We start from the raw sequence: 19,551 nt of genomic DNA on the forward strand, positions 1-19,551 counted from the left end.
GAAACGTGTGCGGGGAGCCTGCAGATTGCACCTCGCCTCTGCGCGTGTCCGCTTTTAACGTGGGCTGGGACGCCGCTGAGCAGGACGTTGATACCTTATAGATTTGCGCTAGCAGACACGGTATGCGTGAGCTGTTTCTTAGTAACATTTTTAAGATTTTTCTAAGTAGAGAGCACATTTGAGCCGGGACATTCCTATATGAGTAATCCCATTTTAGGATGCCACGATCCCATTATAACTGAATGAGCAGGCAAACCTTTTGTTTACAGGAACCCTAGTAAATCTCATCTACGCCACGCCATTCCCACCGCAGAGAGAGGAGCTGGGCTATTAGAGAGCCCTTCGATATTTAACTTCACCGCCGATCGGCTAATTAACGGTGTTCGGAGCCCGCAGACGCGGCAGACAGGTCAGCCTAGAACACGGATACAGAACCCTCCGACCTACACCAAGAGGGAGGTTGGCTCTGGCCGAGTGGAGCAGAGCAGCGCCGAGTCGCCTCCTGGCTTAGGGAGAGGGAGGTGAGTCCTTCGGAGCTGCTGTCCGATAGCCGTGACCTGCCCTTCCTAATAAGTTCTTAGTATTTACAAGTTCCATCAATTTAGGCATGTTTTATAAATGTTCTTTTCAAATACATCACAGGCAAGGGCTCTCAGCTTGTTAGGCCATCTTGGGCAAGACTGCTTGTAGGTTTTCTGTAAAGGAAAGGAATTAGTCAAAATTACTTCTCTGAACTCCTTTCCAGCTCACACAGACAGCACCAGTGTATTCAGTTGGAATAACAAAGGGATGAGAAAATAAAAACAAAATTGTGGAATAGAATTAGCCTGCGGGCTATGAGGCCACAGAAGCCTGTCCAGGGCATGAGAGTGGCGTGTGGCCTCAGGGCCTGCCAGGGCTTGGCCACTCCATCGGTGTTTGTTCCTTCAGTGCGGGACACGGTGCCGGTCCCAGACCGCTAGAGCCCTGTGCACACAGCTGGGAGCTGGCTGTCGCAGGTGCCTGGGGCTTGGAAACCTTAGTGCCGGCCGGCGGCGGTGGACGGGGGCTGATGTGGTCATGACCGGGCTGAGAGGGAGGAGGGAGAGCACGCCAGGCTGCTCTGGCATCTTTCCACTCTGACGATTAACCCGGTGTTTTCATGAGCAGTGTTTAGGGGCGCCTGGGGGGCTCAGTGGGTTAAGCCTCTGCCTTCGGCTCAGGTCATGGTCTCAGGGTCATTAGCAGTGTTGAACAGCTCACCTGCGAGCTCATTGTCTGATTTTATGGGTCTTGTCATGGCAGCTGAATGGACGGTCAGGTATTTCGGTAACAAAAATTCTAAATGTCCACTAGGAAAATTCTCTCAGTAAATGTTTTTCTTACTTTTTTTTTTTTTAAATCTCGACATCACTTTTAGTCTTTTACTACAAAATTTTTGTTTTGCTTATGCTTCCTAAGGTTGGGATTTTACAATAAAAAGTCAGCTGTAACAGATTGTAAAGTAAGAAAGACTATGTGTGCGCTTACACGTGCTCAGTGAAAAACCTTTCAAGTGGGAAAAAGTTCACAGTGTTTTGCTTTCCTCTTCTCTAGGAAGAATTCCTTTGGCTACCGGAAGAAACGGGAGGAGAAGCTGACAGTGAGTACATCCAGCCCTTGACACCATATGAGACTTTTCAACCCAATTTGTACTAGACAGATGTGCGATTTAACGGCATGATTGAAGGTTAAGTCGTGTGGAGCTTTTCTCTACCGGGATGAGCATCAGGTGATAAGTGGCTGGGCGGCCCGAAGCGGACAGGCCGGCGGCGCGGCTGCGGATGTCGCCCCGAGGGGTCTCCGTGCGCATGCGATGTGTGGCTGGCAGCGCCGAGCACCCAGGGGCGCACAGGGCGGTCGGTGCACACGTGGAGATGCCTTGTCTGTCGGGGTGACCGCGCCGTGCGAGGGAGGGGACGGAACTTGACGGTTCTCGACAAGCAGAGTGGGCTTCTAAGTGGGAATTAGTCCATTGCTGTGTTTCGTTCAGAACATTGAACTTGTATCCCCTACACAGAAAGCGTTACTGCCAGAGCTCCGGGGGCTCTCAGTGGGTTCCGTGTCTGCCTCCAGCTCGGGTCATGATTTCCAGGTCCTGGGATCGAGTCCTGTATCGGGCTCCCTGCTCGGTGGGGAGTCTGCTACTCCCTCTCCCTCTCCTCCTGCTTTTGCCTCTTTCTGTCTCTTAAAAAAAAGAGAAAGAAAGCAAGAAAGCATTACTGCCTTCTGTTGTAACTCACGTTTGGAACAAACCCAGGAATAAAGGGTGGCTCGTGTGAGTGCTGAGTACCTGGGGCACGGCCACATTTGCTGGGGTTCTCTACGAGTTTCTCCCGTGGCTATGGCTTCTGCCCAGCTCTGGTGTGCAGGTGGAGCCGCTGTGTGTCCACATGTGGGAGGAAGGATGTAGACATCGACACTTGGAGGACTGGAGAGACGGAGTGAATTCTTGGTCCAGCCCCCTGAGCCAGTGGGTAGGTGCGCTCCCATTGTAAAAGATCTGTTTTCTCTGTCTTGAACTCAGAAAGTACAAATTAGTAGTTAGTAAAACACCCAGAATTCTACCTTGTTGGTTAGTCTGGTTTTGGTGAACCCTTTGGTACGGTCATTTATATTGGCTGATTATAGTTGGAATTAATTCCTGTAACGTTTGGACTGGCAAGGCTAGCATCAGAGTAGGTCGTCAGTTAATAGTTCCCTGCCACGAATTATTTTCCCTGGTTACTAAATTACATTTAGAGGTGACATTTCTTCCCATGGCCATCTCTGCTACATTTTGTGCTCCTGACTCCCAGTGGTCGTGGCCGCCTGGAAGGCCTGGCGTGTGATGCAGGTGCGTTTCTTAAGGGGAGTGCGTTTGTGGTTGCATCGGGACAGTCTGGTGACTTCTGGAACTTAGAAATGGGCAATAGCGTGTGCTTGCTTGGCCCACCCAGGCTGTGGGACGAGGGCCACATTCATACCTCCCCTCAAGCCGTGCAAATCCTAAAAGCTTTCGAACGCTGCACTCAAGACGAGCCTTCACCTGCGGGCGCGGCCGCTGAGCAGCTCTGTGTCTTGGCCGTTGTCGCCTGCTCCTCTTGTTCCCCAAGACTCGGGTCTAGTAAACTTTGGGGAAGTTTGAATGCCTGGAAATGTGGTCTTCTGAAAACCTGGGTTCCCTTCAGAAAATGCAAATGTTGAAAGCCCCTGAGAAGTACTTGGAGACCACAGGTCTGGGCCTCACTCAGAGCCTTGCCGAGTCACCGAGGTTCCCGAAGCGTGGAGGGGCCTAGTGATCGTAAGTGCAGACGTGCTTCTGAGGGCACATCGCCCACCGGAACGAGCTGAACCTCAGCTACCTGCACCGTGATAAAGGTGAGAGACAGGCGGGGACTCTGGAAAGACACGGTGGGGTTGATATTTTTAACTTCTTACCGCGTTGTCTTGGTTTATTGTTAAAAGTGTTCAGTTGCACTTAGTCGACCCAGTGTCGCTTCAGCGCGCAGCGTAGTGATTCAGGACTGCCACGCGTCACCAGTGCCCGTCACGGCAGGTGCGCACTTCCTCCCCGTCACCTGTGTCCCCCATCCCCCGCCCCTCTCCCCTCTGGCAACCAGCAGTGTGTGCTCTACAGGGACGAGTCTGTGCCTTGGTTTCTCTCTTCCCCTTGCTCATCTGCTCTTTCTTCAGTTCTGCATATGCGTGAGATCAGATGGTACTGTCTGTCTTTGACTTACTTCACTTAGCGTAATACCCTCTAGTTCCATTCCTGTCATTCCAAATGACAAAATTTTGTTCTTTTTGATTGCTGACTAATATTCCATTGTTACACACACACACACACACACACACACACTCACACACACAGTTTGGCTGTTGTAAATAGCGCTGCTGTAAACATCGGGGTGCATGCATCCCTTTGAATTAGTGTTTTTGTTTTCTTTGGGAAAATACCTAGTGTAATTGCTGGGTCAGAGGGAAGCTCTATTTTTATTTTTTTGAGGAATCTCCATATTGTTTTCCAGAGCAGCTGCACCAGTTTACATTCCCAGCAACAGTGCACGAGGTTCCCCTTTCTCCGCACCCTTGTCAACACCTTCATTTTCTGACTTGTTAATTTTAGCCATTCTGACCACTGTGACGTTTTATCTCCTTGTGGTTTTGATTTGCATTTCCTTGATGATGGGTGATGTGGAGCATCTTTTCATGTGTCTGTTCGCCATCCAGAGATCTCTGGAGAAATGTCTGTTCATGTCTTCTGCCTGTCTTTTAATAGGAGTATTAATTTTGGGGTGTTGAGTTGTAGAAGTTCTTGTAATTTTGGACACGAACACTTTATTAGATACATCACTTGCATGTAACTTCTCCCATTCTGAAAGTTGCCCTGCAGTTTGGTTGATTGTGTTTCCTGTGCTGTGCGGAAAGTTTGTAGCTTGATGAAATCCCACTAGTTCATTTTTGCTTTTGTTTCCCTTGCCTCTGGAGACTTACCAAGAAAGAAGTTGCTACTGCCACGGTCAGAGAAATTACTGCCTGTATTCTCTTTAGGATTTTTATGGTTTTGCGTGTCACATTGAGGTCTTTGAATTTATTTCTGTGTGTGGTAAGAAAACGGTCCAGTTTTATTCTTCTGCATGTGGCTGTCCAGTTTTCCCAGCACCATCTGTTGAAGAGACTGTCTTGTTTCCGTTGGACATTCTTTCCTGTTTTGTCGAAGATTAGTTGACCGTAGAGTTGAGGGTCCATTTCTGGGCTCTCTGTTCTGTTCTGCTGATTTATGCGTCTGTTTCTGTGCCAGAATCACACTGTCTTTATGACCGCAGCTTTGTAATACAGCTTGTAGTCCGGAATTGTGATGCTTCCAGCTTTATTTTCTTTTTCAAGATTGCTTTGCCTGTGATTCCGTACAAATTTTAGGATCATTTGTTCTAGCTCTGAGAAAAATGCTGTTGGTATTTTGGTAGGGGTTACATTCAACGTGCAGACTGCTTTAGGTCTTAGGGACATTTTCACAACATCTCTTCTTTCAATCCATGAACATGGAACACCTTTCCTTTTCTTCACGTCATCTTCCGTTTCTCTCATCAGTGTTTCACAGTTTGCAGAGTGTGCACGTCTCTCTCCCGTTTGGTCAGGCTTCTTTCTTCCCAGTATCTTACCCGTTTTTGGTGCAGTATTGAATGGGATTGATTCTTTAATTTCTCTCTGTGCTGCTTCATTATTGGTGTATAGATAAACAACAGATTTCTATACATGGATTTTGTAACCTGTGACTTTACTGAATTTGTTTATCAGTTCTAACAGTTTTTTTGGTGGAATCTTTCCAGTTTCAGGTGTGGGCCGTTATCTGAAAATAATGGAAGTTTTGACTTCTACCTTGCCGATTTGGATGACCTTCATTCCGTCCTTCCTTAAGATTTAATTATTAGAGAGACAGAGTGAGAGAGTGGAGGTGGGGTGGAGAAAGAGAGAGCCTGATGGGGGGCTCGACCCCAGGACCCTGGGATCATGACCTGAGCCGAAAGCAGAGGCTTAACCACTGAGCTGCCAAGGCGCCTGCTCACATATGGTTTTTATCCTTTCTTGTATTAATGTGGTAAATCATGTTGATTGATTTGTGAATATTGAACCATGCTTGAAGGCAGGAATAAATTCCACTTGATTGTAGTGAATGATTTTTTAATGGGTTGTTGGATTTTGTTTGCTAGTATTTTATTGAGAATTTTTGCATCTATGTTCGTCAGGGATAAATATGCCTGAACTTCTCTCTCTCTCTTTTTTTTAGTGGCGTCTTTATCTGATTTTAAAATTAGGATAATGCTGGTAGAATTCTCCCGGGAAGCCATTTGGCCCTGGACTTTTGTTTTTTGGGAGTTTTTGGATTACTTATTCAATTTATTTGCCTGTTATTTGTCTGTTTAAATTTTCTGCTTTTTCTTATTTCAGTTTTGGTAGATTGTATGTTTCTAGGAGCTTATCTATGTCTTCCAAGTTGCCCATTTTTTTGGCATGTAAATTTTTTTTATAATATCCTCTTATTGCTTGTATTTCTGTGGTGTTGGCTGTTATTTCTTCTCTCTCATTTGTGATTTTATTTATTTTTGGTAAGTCTTTCCAGGGGTTTATCAGTTTTATTCGTTTTTTCAAAAAACCAGCTCCTGGTTTCATTGATCTGTTCTGTTGTTTTCTTTAGTTTCTGTATCACTTTTTTCTGCTCTCATCTTTATTATTTCCTTCCTTTTGTTGGTTTAGGCTTTGTTGTTCTTTTTCTACCTCTTCTAAGTGTAAGATTGTTTATTTGAGATTTTTCTTGCTTCTTGACATAGACCTGTGCTATGTACTTTGCTCCAAGAACAGCTTGTGCTGCGTCCCAAAGGTTTTGGAGCTTTGAGTTTTCGTTGTCATTTGTTTCCCTTTGTTTTTTAATTTCTTATTTGATTTCCTGATTGACCCGTTCATTCATTGTTTAGTAGCATGTTGTTTAACCTTCAAATATTTGTGGTCTTTCCAGATTTTTTCTTGTGGTTGACTTCAAGTTTCATAACCTTGCAGTCTGAAAAGATGCATGGTATGATCTGAGTCTTTTTTGTAGTTGTTGAGGCCTGCTTTGTGACCCAGTATGTGGTCTGTTCTAGAGAATGTCCCGTGTGCACTTGAAAAGAATGTGTATTCTGCCGTGTTAGAATGAAATGTTCTAAATATATCTGTTAAGTCCATCTGCTCCATTGTGTTATTCCAAGCCATTGTGTCCTTGTGGCTTTGCTGCTTATATGTTCTGTCCATTGCTGTGAGTGGGGTGTGGAAGTCCCCACTGTTATTTGTGTTATCACCAATATGTTTATGTTTGTTATTAATAGGTTTATATATTTGGGTGCTCCCATGTTGGGTGCATAAATACAACTTTTAGGTCTTTTTTTGTTGGATTGTTCCCTTTTCTATGATATAGTGCCCTTCCTGTTCTCTTTTTACAGTCTTTGGTTTATAATCTAGACTGTTGTAAGTCTTGCTACTCTGGTTTTCTTTGACAGCCATGTACCTGGATAAATGGTTCTCCATCCCCTCACTTTCAATCTGGAGGTGTCTTTGGGTCAAAAATGAGTCATAGGCAGCACATCGATGGATCTTAGTTTTTTTGTTTTTTTTTTAATCTATTTTGAGGCTTTGTGTCTTTTGATTGGAGCATTTAGTCCATTTACGTACAGAGTGGTTGTTGATAGATCTGTATTTAGTGCCATTTTATTACTGATTCCATTGTTTCTGGAGATTTTCTCTGATCATTTCCTGTCTTTGTCATTTTTGGTCTTTCTTTTCCCCTCAAAGAGTTACCTTAATATTTCTTGCAGGGCTGGTTTAGTGGTCATGAACTTCTCTAGGTTTTGTTGGTCTGGGAAACCCTTTGTCTCTCCTATTCTGAATGACAGCCTTGCTGGATCCAGTGTTCTTGGATGCAGGTTTTTCCCATTCAGCACATTGACTATATCATGCCGCTCCCTTGTGCTTTGCCAGGTTTCTGTTGCAGAATCTCCAGCTAACTTTATGGGTCTTCCTTTTTAAGTTAATGATTTGTGTTGGTGCTTTTAAGACGTTTTCTTTATCACTATTTTTTGCAAGTTTAATTTGCAGAATGTTTTGGTGTTGGCCTGCTTTTATTGATTTTGATGGGAGTTCTTTTTTTTTCTTCTGGATCCCAGCGTAAGGAAGTTTTCAGTTGTTACTTCCTCAAATAAACTTTCTGTCCCTTTTCTCTCTTCTTCTGGGACTCCTGTTGATAAGAATGTTATTATGTTTGATAGGGTCACTGAGTTCCCTGAGTCTGTTCTTGTGTTCCTTATGTTCCATAATACTTGCTTTCTTTTGTTCAATTTCATTACTTTCTATTACTTCATCTTCTAGGTCACTAATTTGTTCCTGTTTCCTCCAGCCTGCGGTTCATTGCATCAAGCCTGTTCTAGCTTATGTATTGTGCTCATCATCTCTGGTCGATTGTTTTTTGTGTGTTTTTTATTTGTTTGTTTGTTTTTGCTCTTTTATCTCTGGGGTAAGGGTCTCCCTGATGTCTTCTTCTCTCAAGCTCAGTGGGCATCCTTATGATCATTACTTTAAGTTCTCTGTCAAGCATATTACTTACATTTTTTGGCTTAGATCTCTGGCTGTGGTCTTAGCTTATTCTGTGATTTGGGATGAGTTCCCCGAAGACACAGTGGGATTTTTGTCAGCGTGGACCCTTTTTCATTCTTTAACCTGCTGCCTCTCGAGTTCTAACAGACTTTCCGGATTCTGCCTCTCTAGGGAATCCTCTTCCTGTTGCTGTAAGCTGCCAGGCAGTATTGGTCCTTTGAAGCTACCTGAGCCCCATGAAAGCCTTGTTTCCGGTCAGAGTAGCCTGCACCTCACCCAGATAACTGTCCCCCGCTGTCCCTTATCTTCTCCAAGGAACTGGATGCTCACAGTATGACTCTAGCTTGTTAAAGCAACTTGCTCTGATAATTTTTCAATGAAAATACATCCCTTGCTTCGGGATCTTGGGTTTATACATTACTCTTGGATACTTTTGTGAGGAAAATTCAAGAAGTCTGATAAAAATCTGTCATCAAATACCATGTTTTTACATAATGATTTTTTTTAAAGATTTTATTTATTTATTTGACAGAGAGAGATCACAAGTATGCAGAGAGGCGGGCAGAGAGAGAGGGGGGAAGCAGGCTCCCCGCTGAGCAGAGAGCCCGATGTGGGACTCGATTCCAGGACCCTGAGATCATGACCTGAGCCGAAGGCAGAGGCTTAACCCACTGAGCCACCCAGGCGCCCTTACATAGTGATTTTAAAGTATAAAGTGTTTAAATAAGTAAGGTTTCAGGTAACTGAAGTCCCTTCCCCCTTCTTAAACTGTTTTTTTTTTTTTTTTTTTAAAGAATTTATTTATTTGACAGAGATCACAGGTAGGCAGAGAGGCAGGCAGAGAGGGCGGAGGGAAGCCGGCTCCTCACCTAGCAGAGAGCCTGATGCCAGGCTCGATCCCAGGACCCTGGGATCATGACCTGAGCCGAAGGCAGAGGCCTTAGCCCACTGAGCCACCCAGGCGCCCCCACCTTAAACTGTTTTTTAAAAGATTTTATTTATTTATTTGAGAGAGTGAGACAGCGAGCCAGCAGGAGAGGGGAGGAGGGGCGGAGGGAGAGTGAGAAGCAGACTCCCCACTGAGCAGGGGGCCGGATGGGGGAGTTGATACCAGGACCTGGGATCACGACCTGAGGTGAAGGCAGATGCTTAAGTGACTGAGCCACCCAGGCCTCCTTTTAAAACTATTTTTTAATGGAAATCTTTGCTCTGAAACTTATGTAAGAAACTGTACAGAGTGGCATTTTTTTGTTTCTTTCTTTCACTGTCTCCTCCGTAAGTCAGGTGACAGGCTCTCCGGCGATAACTCAGTCCTTGTTGGGAGATGCATCCGGTCAGTGGCCGCACTCGGGCTGCTGTGGCGTTCAGCCGGGGTTGGATCGCCTCCCTCACTTGTCCCTCTGCTGTCCGTGTGCTGTGCTCAGCATGCTCGCGTGCCCCGGTCTGTGGGCCGGGAGCCGGACGGTCTCGGCATCCCAGAGAGGCAGCCCCGTACAGCGGCGGCAGCCTCGGGAGGGCTCGCTTCCTCGCTGTGCTCCTGCTGGTTCCAGTTGGGTAATAAATGACCTTCGCTTAAGCGACGAGGTGCTGTGGTGGAGGGAGACCTCTGTTGTTGCCAGGGGCGGAAGCCGGAGCGCATCGCCCGCCTCGCTCTCGGGCCCGGGGCGCAGTCGGGACAGTCCTGCAGCGTGACCGTGTTGTTCTCTTTCAGAGGAGTCAAACTCAGTCTCCAACGCCACCAAAGCCCCCGTCCCCGAGCTTCGAGTTAGGACTGTCCAACTTCCCTCCGTTGCCTGGGGCAGCAGGCCACCTGAAGACAGAGGACCTGTTTGAAAACAGGCTGTCTAGCTTGTTACTAGGGTCCTCGAAAGAAAGGGTAAGCTCCGGACCGCGGTGTGTGCCTGGTGCCGAGTGGGCGCGCTCCGCGACACTCTTCCTGCCGGCGGGGCGGCGTGTGCGGCAGCTCCGGGGAAGGGGGTGTGCGCTGGCGGGGTCAGACTGGAACCCGTGACTAGACCTTCTCTGTTCATTCCCTTACTGCCCACCAGGGGCAGGTGTAGACCGGTGTCGCGTGCCATACAGACGCTCCCTGTCCCCACAGGGCTCAGATCGCACTTCTGTTGTTACTTAGGACCTGCCTTTATTTGACAAGTCCACAGAGCAAAACAGAAATCTGAGTTGCAAAGAAGCGGTAGACTTTTCAGTGGCGCCCGCACGGGGCGGGGCCTGGAGGCGTCCGGCCGTAATCCCGCTTGGCGGCTTTGGTCGGCTCTGCGAGCGCACGAGTTGCTCTCCCTCTCCTGTAAGCACCTGGCGAGCTACGTGAGCCAGAGACTGGGAGTCTGCAGTGCTCCTTCTGGCTTCTGCAGCAGCTCCCAGGGGACGGAGGGTCTGTGCAGCTGCTGGGAGCGACCCATGGCACCTGCGTGAGCTCTTGCCGGGGCAGAGGCGTGGGGCACCCAGCAAGTTGCCACAGTAACATGCGTCCTTGTGTGAGATCTCTGCCTGGTCAGCCTGGTTAGTCGCAGTCCCCTCCTGCGTCCTGATGGAAGGCCTCGGGTTTGGGGCAGGGGCCGCCTTGCAGCTGCACCAGCCCGTGCAGATATACCACCACAGAACTCCTGCATTACCAGCTCTGGTAACCAGAGGCTCGGTACCAGGGGTTCGGGGAGGGGTTCATCAAGCCCCGTGTCCAGTCCCCGTCATGCTGCCACGTGCTTACTGCTCTGGTCCTTAACCTTGGAGGAGGCGTGGACTGCAGGAGCCCGTGCGTGGCAGTACCCAGCACATGCTGCCCTTGGCATGTCTTGTGTGTTAAGTCTTAAACCTTCAGACCGTAGTGTCTGGGTTACAGCTGCCTTCTCCATCGATGTCAGAGTGTCAGCGCTGGAGGGACCTTGACTTCCAGCATTCCCCCTGGCCTTAACTCCCCTTGGTGGCGGGAACGGGAAGAGAACAGGCTGGCCTCCACCTGCTTCAAAAGCAGGAACTGCAATGGTTCACATTTCGAGTCTCCGTGTAATTTTTTTTTTTTTTTAAAGAAAGAAGGGCCACTTTAAACAGGTCTGAGCTGGATCCCACTGCCGGGAGAGTCACAGCTTCTCCCCGAAGCCCCTCCAGCAGCTTTTTCTGTTGCCGCAGCAGCTTTTTCCGTTGCCTTGGCGCTTGCGTGTGGGAGGCGGCTGGAAGGGGCTTGGCAGCTTGCCTCCGAGGGGAGCGGGTCGCACACCGGCTGCTGTCTACACGGCAGCAGCGTAGCGAGGCCCCTGCAGTCGATGAAGCTTTACAGAAAGGAGGCGTTTTCCGCTCCTGCAGCGGAGCATGGACTCGTGAAGAGTCTGGTGCTTTGGGAGGCCCCGGTGCCAGGGGCAGAGGCCCCAGACTGTGCCATCCCACTCGCCTTGCTCCCTGAGGCGTTCTCAGCTCAGTCCGCCTCTGAACCTTTGGTCTCCTTGGAAAGTAGCATTGGAAGAAAGCTTGTTTGTGCAGTGACACGGCCGTCGCCCGGCACAAGGAACGCCTCCCTGGTGCACTGCCCGGAGCAAGTGCCGCGGGGCTGCTCACGGCCATGTCCCATGGCCAAGAACAGGTTCCTCTCCAGGTTCCCAGCTTCCGTTTCCACAGCTGTTAAACCGGGGGTTCGTACTCCTGCTTCCAGGGGTGGGAGCTGTCGGTGCCTGCCACCTGCCTTGAGGCATCCAAATTGATTGGTCTGTACTGAAGGGTTGATCTTTCGGGCTTTAGTTACGAGGAGCTGTGCAGAACTCGGTCGGGAGCTCCGCATGTAGCAGAGACTTGAAGACTCCTCAGGTGCCGGCTGTGCTGGGCACTGGCGTGTTCGGGATAAGATGCCTTTGATACTTAGAGCTTATGGGCCATGCAAGTGGAGCCCAGAGGGGAGCCCGAGTCGCAGAAGTGGTGAGGGGTCCGTGAGCCATGAGGGGGTGCTCTGGACAGGCGGGGCCCTCTTTCCTCCCCCTCTCTTTCCTCCTGCTGCTGTGTTTTCCAGCTGCCCCGCTTGGTCTAGGCCATGCTCTGACCCCGATGCCCCCCCACCGCAGAAGGTGGGAAGGCTTGTCATTCAGACTAGGACCTTTGTTTGTGTGTCTGATTGACGGAGGGAGAAGTCTGAGGGCTGCGTCTCTACCCAAGTTCAGCTGTCCTCCTCCTGGTTTTCAGAGCCTAAACGCGGACGCTGGCCCGAACACGCTTCCCGCGGTGGCCCCCCGAGAGCCCGTGGTGCCGGCCCCCTGCGCCGCGTCTGCGGCCCGCGGGCGCTCCCCCTCCCCCGTCCGGCTGCCGGAGTAAGTACTGCTGCCGCGCTCGGCGCCGTCGGGCTGCCCCTGCCTGGCGCGGGTGAGCGGGAGAGTCACGCCTGCGGTGGCATTTTACAGGGATCCCAAGATGGTGGAGAAGCAGAGAGAAGCCTCGAGTGTGGACAGACTTCCTTCCGCCCTGACTGCGACGGCCAGTAAGTCGGTGCAGGTGAACGGCGCTGCCACGGTACGTGTCCCAGCCGTCCCAGCGGGGAGGGCCTCCTTTCCTGCGTCCGCTGCTTTTCAGTGACCTCCGCGTGCAGGGTTTTCACCTGGGTCGGTGCCCTGCTTTCCGCACCAAATACCTTGGGTGTGGCTGTCACCCTCCCACCGAGGGCGCCGCTTGCCGCCCCCCTGGGGGCTGCTGGTTGAGTGAGGTTGTCTTTCTCGAAGTGTCAAGCCCCACGTTTTCCATGGATTCTCGTCACTTGGGCAAGTCTCCTCCCAAGGGACGTCGAGAAGGAGCGGCGCCACCCCTGCCCACCTGTTCTCCCACGGGCCTCCCCTCCAGCTCCTCCGCCTGCCTCCTTCCCCCTTGGTGCACCGGGCCTTTTCATTCTGATTTGGGGAACTTTTGTCATTTAGATTTGGGAGTTAAAGCCCAGCTATAAGGTTGCATCTTGAAAGGAAACGTTTATAGATTACAGTCACTTTTCTAAGTTTCTCCTCTCTGACTTGGCTTTCAAGCTTCCACTTACCTGAAAAATTAACTTTTTAAAAAGTTTTTAATTCTGTCTTCACCTTTCCTGAATCCACACCACCAGCCTCTGGTTTGAAATGGGCACAGACATTATTTGACTCTCCTTGGTCAATGATGGGCAGCGTGGTTTTCGGGGGTTCCAGGAAGCCCATGCTGTGCAAAGTGACGGTGTTTGCAAGGACCCGTGGGCAGGGAAAGTAGATGCTGCTTCTGGCTCTTTCCAGGGGCACCTTTTCTCACAGCTTTTAGGCTTCCGTGTGGCTCGGGAGGGCACAGAGGTCGGCACTGTGTATCTCAGGACTGTTTCTGGTTTTACCCATTTTTACGAGATGTTCCTAGAGTGTCTCAGAACCTTGTGCTGCAGGGGAAACAAAACCTATTGAAATTCATGAACTTTTACAAGTGACAGCGCTTCCGAGTGTGGAATGGAGCACCTGCTGAAAACTTGGCTCCCTTAGCAGGAGCGATCTTACTCTCACACACGTGGAGGTGTCCTTTTGTGTACGTAACCCCAGCATTGTGTCTGTTCCCAGGAGTTGCGAAAACCCAGCTACGCGGAGATTTGTCAGAGGACGAGTAGGGAGCCTCCGTCTTCCCCGCTGCAGCCGCCGAAAGAACAGAAGCCCAACGCCGTCGGCTGCGGGAAGGAAGAGAAGAAGCTCGCCGAGAGAGAGCCCCCCGCCCCCAAGTCCAACCCGGGACCGCCCAAAGACCAGAGGAGGCCGCCAGGCCGCCGGCCCTCGCCCCCGGCCGCCGGGAAGCGTCCCCACAGAGAACAGAGCACCCCTCCCAAGTCCCCTCAGTGAGCGCCGAGGTCTGGGAGGGCTGTGAGGAGCTGGGGTCGCCACAACGAAGCACTGCCCCCCTCGGGGCCAAGAATGAGCCGCTGGTTAGGGGCTTGCAGCGTAGACGAGGCCGGTGAGGTGCCTGCAAGTGGTTTTTCTTCCATGAGTCAGATTTCCCCCCTCTTGAAAAAAATCTATTTTTCAGGATTTAATTAATATAAACCTTATTTTAGGTTGGTGCTTAACTGGAGGTGATGCATAAGTCTGATTTTTTTCAGGATAGAAAATGCATTTATCCTAACAAATTGATATTTTTATTAAGCCTCCATGTGGCTATGAATGCAAGCTATATATAGTGAGTTTTTCTAAATTCAGCGGAACTATGCTACTTCTTTTTTTAAAATAACTGGTTAGCAGGTGCATTCCTCTGCGATGTCCAGACCGATGCGTGGGCTGAGGACGGCTGGCGCGGAGGTTGGAGGTGACACGGTCCGTGTGGCCTGGAGAAGAGAGGGGGTCCGGTCGCACCTTCGCTGGCATGGGAGTTGTACTTCATTCAGAACCTTAGCAAGTGACGCTAGTGTTTTTGTTCTTGTTTTTGTTTTTAAAAAAGTATAGCCCGTTTTTGATCTACTGGGCGAGACGCACCCAAGAGAGCCCTGAAACCTTGAGTTTTGATGTGCTGCAAGCAAGTAACCAGCCGCTCACTCCTGGCTCACATGGCTGTTGTGTAAGATAGAGTCAAAGCACATTGTGAATAGAACTGAAAGGAAAACACAGACCTGGTTGCCCACTGACGTGTCCCGCGAAAACGTGCCCTGATGTTGTCTTGCTCCTGGGAGCTGCGGGGAGGGCGTGGGTGCCAGCGTGGCTCCCGCGTCTGCCCCCGGTAGCCGGCTCCGTGGGCGCCTTCCCGGACCTCCGCGGCGGCACTCAGTGGAAGTGTTCCTTAAGTCGTGAGAGAGCGGCGTCGGCGGTGCCCTTGGCGGCGAGGCTCGCCGTTCCTCCGAGGTGAGGGTCTCCGGGACCCTCTGGAAGTGCTGCGCTCAACACCACGCATGCACTCACGCTAGCCGTTCATAATAAAGTTAAATATAAATTATTTTGTTTTAAAATGCCTAAATTTTTTTCTTGAAGTATTCTGAGCAGCAGACATTAAAACATTTCCTGCTAAATGTAACCATACAGTTGATTCTACAGAAAGTTATTTAACAAGACTGAGGGTTCTTTTTAAAACATTATTTCCATCCAATATTTAAAGACTTGAATTTTATTTAAACTTGAAAATGACTTTGCCTTAACTTTTGTATAAGACAGCTTCGAGTTGGTGGAGCCTGGCCCCTGGGTTGGCGCGAGGGGGTCCCAGAGCCGCTCGGGTTGGTAGGGCTGCCGCCGCGGGTGTCGCTGAGCGCACGCTCTGGAGCACAGGGCCCGGCAGTGGCGTCTGTCATAGACCCGAAGATCTTCCACAGCTGATGGTTGGGAAATCCTGTAAATGCCGATGGTCAATGCTGTATTACGTACGTGCACCTGGGAGTGTGTGCTTTGCTTGTACAGTTGTAAATAATCAGAACATATTAAAAAGGTACCCTACAGAGAAAAATCTGATAAAAATTATTGATATATTATAAATGTTGCTATTGAGCTGGATGTAGATAAACTAAATGTTGTGGTTTGAATATTATTTTAATTTGTTGAGGTGTTTTTCTTTTTCTCTGATGCTGGTGTGTTGGTCTGATTCTGCCTCTTTGCTGCTGCAGAAGGGAAACGGAAAGTCCTAGCAAAGCCTTCCGGCGTTTTCATGGTCTTCTCACACGTCTGTAAATATGTACGAATCATAGCTAATGGGAAAGCAGAATGTAGGAAGCAGAACCTGGCAGGGGCTTCAGGATTCAGGGAAAGATAATCTCCTTAAAACCAGAAGCAGCACGGCTCGCCCTGCCGGAGGGGCGCCCGCCCCGGTGCGCGGGACCGTCTCCTCAGAGAAGCCGACAGGACTCGAGTGCCCGCAGCACACCGTGCTAGCACGAGAGGAGCGTGGGGCTTTCTTTTTTTGTAGGCGAGGGATTGCGGACTTAAGAAATCAGGAATTAATTGACCTCTGACGCCCCGACCCCCGCGAGTGCTGTAAGGAGAGCTGGAAAGGCGAGGCCCGAGATGTCCTGCCTGCGGTGGTCTTTGCCGGCGGAGGGAGCGGACGCGGTCCGCCTCCGTCACCCCCGTCCGCAGACCCCGTGGAGCTGACCCTGCTAGCGCCAGCTGTAGCCGTCCCCCGCGGGCAGGGTGAAGGAGGCCAGTCGTGACAGCCAGCGGGGCCCGACCAGGGCCGGGGGCAGCTGGTGCGCGGGAGCGGCGTGGCCTGGCGGTCCGGCCCCGCGCTGCTGCCCCGCGGCCCCGCCGTGGCGTCCGGGGTGGCGGCTCGCCTGCGGGGTGTTCACGGCGCCCTTCTAACGAAGCCAGGGTGTCCGCGAAGTAGCTGCGTCCCGTGTCTGAGCACCAGCTTTCGGAGAGCGCTGGGGACTCTGCACCCGCGGAAGGGGAGCCCCTGCTACAGGCGGCTGGGACGCGGCTGGTAGACGGTGGCTCTGGCGCGAGCGGCCGCCAGTCGGAGGCTTTTGTGCATTTGTGGAAGTGGAGGCCTGCTTTCCCCGCAGCGCCTCGGGGCGCGGAATCCGAGAGCCGGCACTCACAAATGCCGTGTACCTTGTGGAATCGTGTGGGGACACGTGCAGTTTGGAAGCTGAGGGAGGAATCTCGCCCCATTTCACCAGACATGAATTTCCGTAGAGTAGTTGCTTTTTAAGAGTTGGTGTCCCGATGTTCCTGGTCGGGCCCGCCGGTCCCCGCAGCACTGATGGTCACTAGCGGGCAGCAGTGGACGCTTCGGGCGGCCGAGCCGGCCAGGGTCGCGCGGTTTGCACGTACGAGCCGGTTGTGCTGCCAGAGCCGCGGGTGAGGAGGTGTGCCTCTGCGGCTGTGGTCGCCGGCTCGTGCGCCTGCGGCCTGTCCCCTGCAGCGGCGGGTGATCCAGGCCGCCGCCAGGCCACGGAGCGGGACGTAATCCGGAGGCGTTCTGGAGGGCCTTTGTTTTGTTCTACTTCTTTTCAATAAGACTGGAATCAAGCTTACGTGTAAACTATTGATAATTTAAGTTTCCTTTTGTGTCATTCAGTGTAAAACTGTCTAATTTGGAAAAAATGTAGGTTATGAAAAATAAAGATTTAGGCACTGTTCGGTTTTTCTTTTGATTTTTTTTAATTAAAAATTCCTTCAAGAATACAACTTTTTAAAAAAGAATTCTCGTCTCCTCCCGTCAGTGTACATGAGAACGGAATGTGGTCGCCTCCCAGCCGGTGTGGGATTGTCGCGGCTTCTCGCACACTCCGAGCGGGAGCGGGAGCGGCCGCGGCGTGAGGGGCCCCGGGCGGCGTGGCGGCCTGAGGTGTTCCGGGGAGCCCTGCACGGAGTCCGGGTTTGACCACGGAGCGGAGGGTCCCCGTGTTGCGGTCTTGCGTGAAACGGCCCGTCTCTTGGGCGATGGTCCCACAGAGGCCCTCGGGGAGGGGCTTTTATGGGTTTGGGGGCAGACGGAGCCTCGGAAGCAAGGTTGCCGACTCTCCGCCCAGGGCTGCAGGCGGGTGCACGGCCCGGAGGTGGCTGAGTTGGGGCGCGCACGGGTGGGCTGCGTAGATGGCGCCGGACCGCTCGCCCTCGTCTGAGCGGTTTCCTTTTCCCGTTTCTTCCTGCGGGCTTGTCGTGCTCACGCTGACGTGTGCCTGCTCCGTCCCGCTGCCGCCGGTGGCGTGGGTTACAGATCCTTCCCTCGACCCCCGCCAGCTGCCTTCTCCTCTGTGGGCCTAGCGGCTTGGTCTTGTGTATGAAGGATTTTCCTCCTCTGTAGGCGTAAGGTCACGTGTGTGCGTGTGTGTGCGTGTGTGCGTGTGCGCGCGTTCAGTCCACCTGGGACCGCCGGCCTGGGCGTGCGCGTGTGGTCTGGGTCACGGCCGAATGCTGCTTGGGCCATACGGAGACTCTCTTTTCTCTGTGTCCCTCGTTTCTTCTCCGTGATGTGTGCTGCCACCCTTGGTGCCTGCAGAGTCCCCACAGACGCGTGCGTGTTGTCCGGGTGCCCCGTTCTTTACTGTCCCTAGTTCGGTCTCTGCGGACACCGTAGGTTCCCGCTCGGCTGTCGTCCCGCGTCACTAGGAGCTGCTTTCACGGAACTCCCCGCAGTCGTCCTTCGGTGTGCGGCCCGAAGGCAGGGACTGAGCCCATCCCCGTCGCCTCTGTATCCCCTGTTCGGAGTACACTGTCTGCCGCGTGGTGGGGCTCAGTAAGTGTGTCAGGGTGATGAGGTACTGAGTACGTCTTCTGTTTAGCACAGCACGGGCCTAGAGAATTCGAAAGAACTGGGCACATGCTTTGCTGTTTCCAGGCGACCATCCAAAACTCAGTGGCTTGACATGACAGTCACACATCAGGATCGGCTGATGAAGGCTCTGCCGGCCCTGGCCCCACTTGTCACGGATGCATGGGGAGACCCACGCCTCACCACCGCGCGCTGCTCCTCTGGGCCCGCAGGCCAGCCAAAGCCCGTGTTCTGAAGGCCACGGGAGGGTGCAGGGGCTGAACCGCGGCATTGCGGCGTCCCTTCCCCCAAGAAGGTGGAATTGTTGCATGCCGCTCCGTGGGCCACCCACATCTGTCCCCAACGTTGAAATCCTGTGTGTTTCTGAATCCTGGAACCGAAGCGCCGGAGGAAGCACCACCAGCAGACGGTCTGACCGCAGCGTGCGACGGGCAGGGAGCCCCGTTGGAGGCCAGGGCGCTCAGACTGGCATGTCTGGGATTCCCTCGGACGCTCTGTTCCTGGCCACCCTGCGGAGGCGGGTGGGAGGTAGGGTGGGAAGTCAGAACGACGGGGGACTTGCAGCAGCGCCTCCCCGCTCGGGGCTGCGTGTCCGTGGATCCAGAAGCACCACGGAGCGTTGCTGGCGCGTCGGTGCCCACCAGAGGCCTGGCCTGGTGCTCCCGTGCCGGGAGGCTGGGTGGGCGGCGTGGGCCTGCTCTGATCTGCAGCGGGCACGTGGGGCACCAGGCCAGGGGGTTCCGCTGCACTGGCAGGGCCCAGGGTGGCATTACCAGAGGAGGCCCCCCCACTAGCCCACGGGGCGGGGGGAGGAACAGCTCTCCGTGGCAGGCGCTGGTGATGGCGTGAGCGAGCCACAGGGTGGCGCTGCTGCGGCCCGTGCGGGACCCGGTGGAGCCAGGGCCTGGGTTCGCTCCGCCCAGGCTGTCCTTGGAGCCACGGTAGCCCTTGGTGTTGCGGAAACTCACGACCTGTTCAGGAACAGTTGTGCGCCCGGGGGCTCCGTCAGAACGCACGCGTGTGCAAGGGCCCTCTGGAGCATGGAGAAGCAAGCAGGCGCACTCGGTGGGGGCGCTGGTCCCGCAGACGGACGCGTGCTCAGAACACTCCAGGCCCGTGCGAGAGGCCCTCTGAACGGGTGCGGTGGCCGCACGAGTCTGGGATCCACGGAAGGAAGGAAGAGCTGGCCCTGCCCGGCCTGGCCCCGTGGCCTGCGAGGCTTTCGGCGCAGACAGGTTGGCGGCGGTGTCTGAACGTGGC

The 19,551-nt window shown here is 52.4% G+C and overlaps 1 protein-coding gene across 1 annotated transcript in view; it reads left to right on the plus strand.

Moving 5' to 3' along the window:
- Positions 1-17,155, plus strand: part of LARP4B (La ribonucleoprotein 4B) — a 72,614-nt gene extending 55,459 nt beyond the window's left edge. The window contains exons 13-18 of the mRNA XM_044228487.1: positions 270-521; positions 1,576-1,621; positions 9,833-9,997; positions 12,301-12,425; positions 12,516-12,624; positions 13,671-17,155. Of these exons, the coding sequence (XP_044084422.1) occupies positions 270-521; positions 1,576-1,621; positions 9,833-9,997; positions 12,301-12,425; positions 12,516-12,624; positions 13,671-13,943 (970 nt within the window). The 3' untranslated portion in view covers positions 13,944-17,155. The remainder of the gene's footprint in view (positions 1-269; positions 522-1,575; positions 1,622-9,832; positions 9,998-12,300; positions 12,426-12,515; positions 12,625-13,670) is intronic.
- Positions 17,156-19,551: the final 2,396 nt, after the last annotated feature.

This window comes from Neovison vison, chromosome 12 (assembly GCF_020171115.1).
Source record: "Neovison vison isolate M4711 chromosome 12, ASM_NN_V1, whole genome shotgun sequence".
NCBI classification, from domain to species: Eukaryota; Metazoa; Chordata; class Mammalia; order Carnivora; family Mustelidae; genus Neogale; species Neogale vison.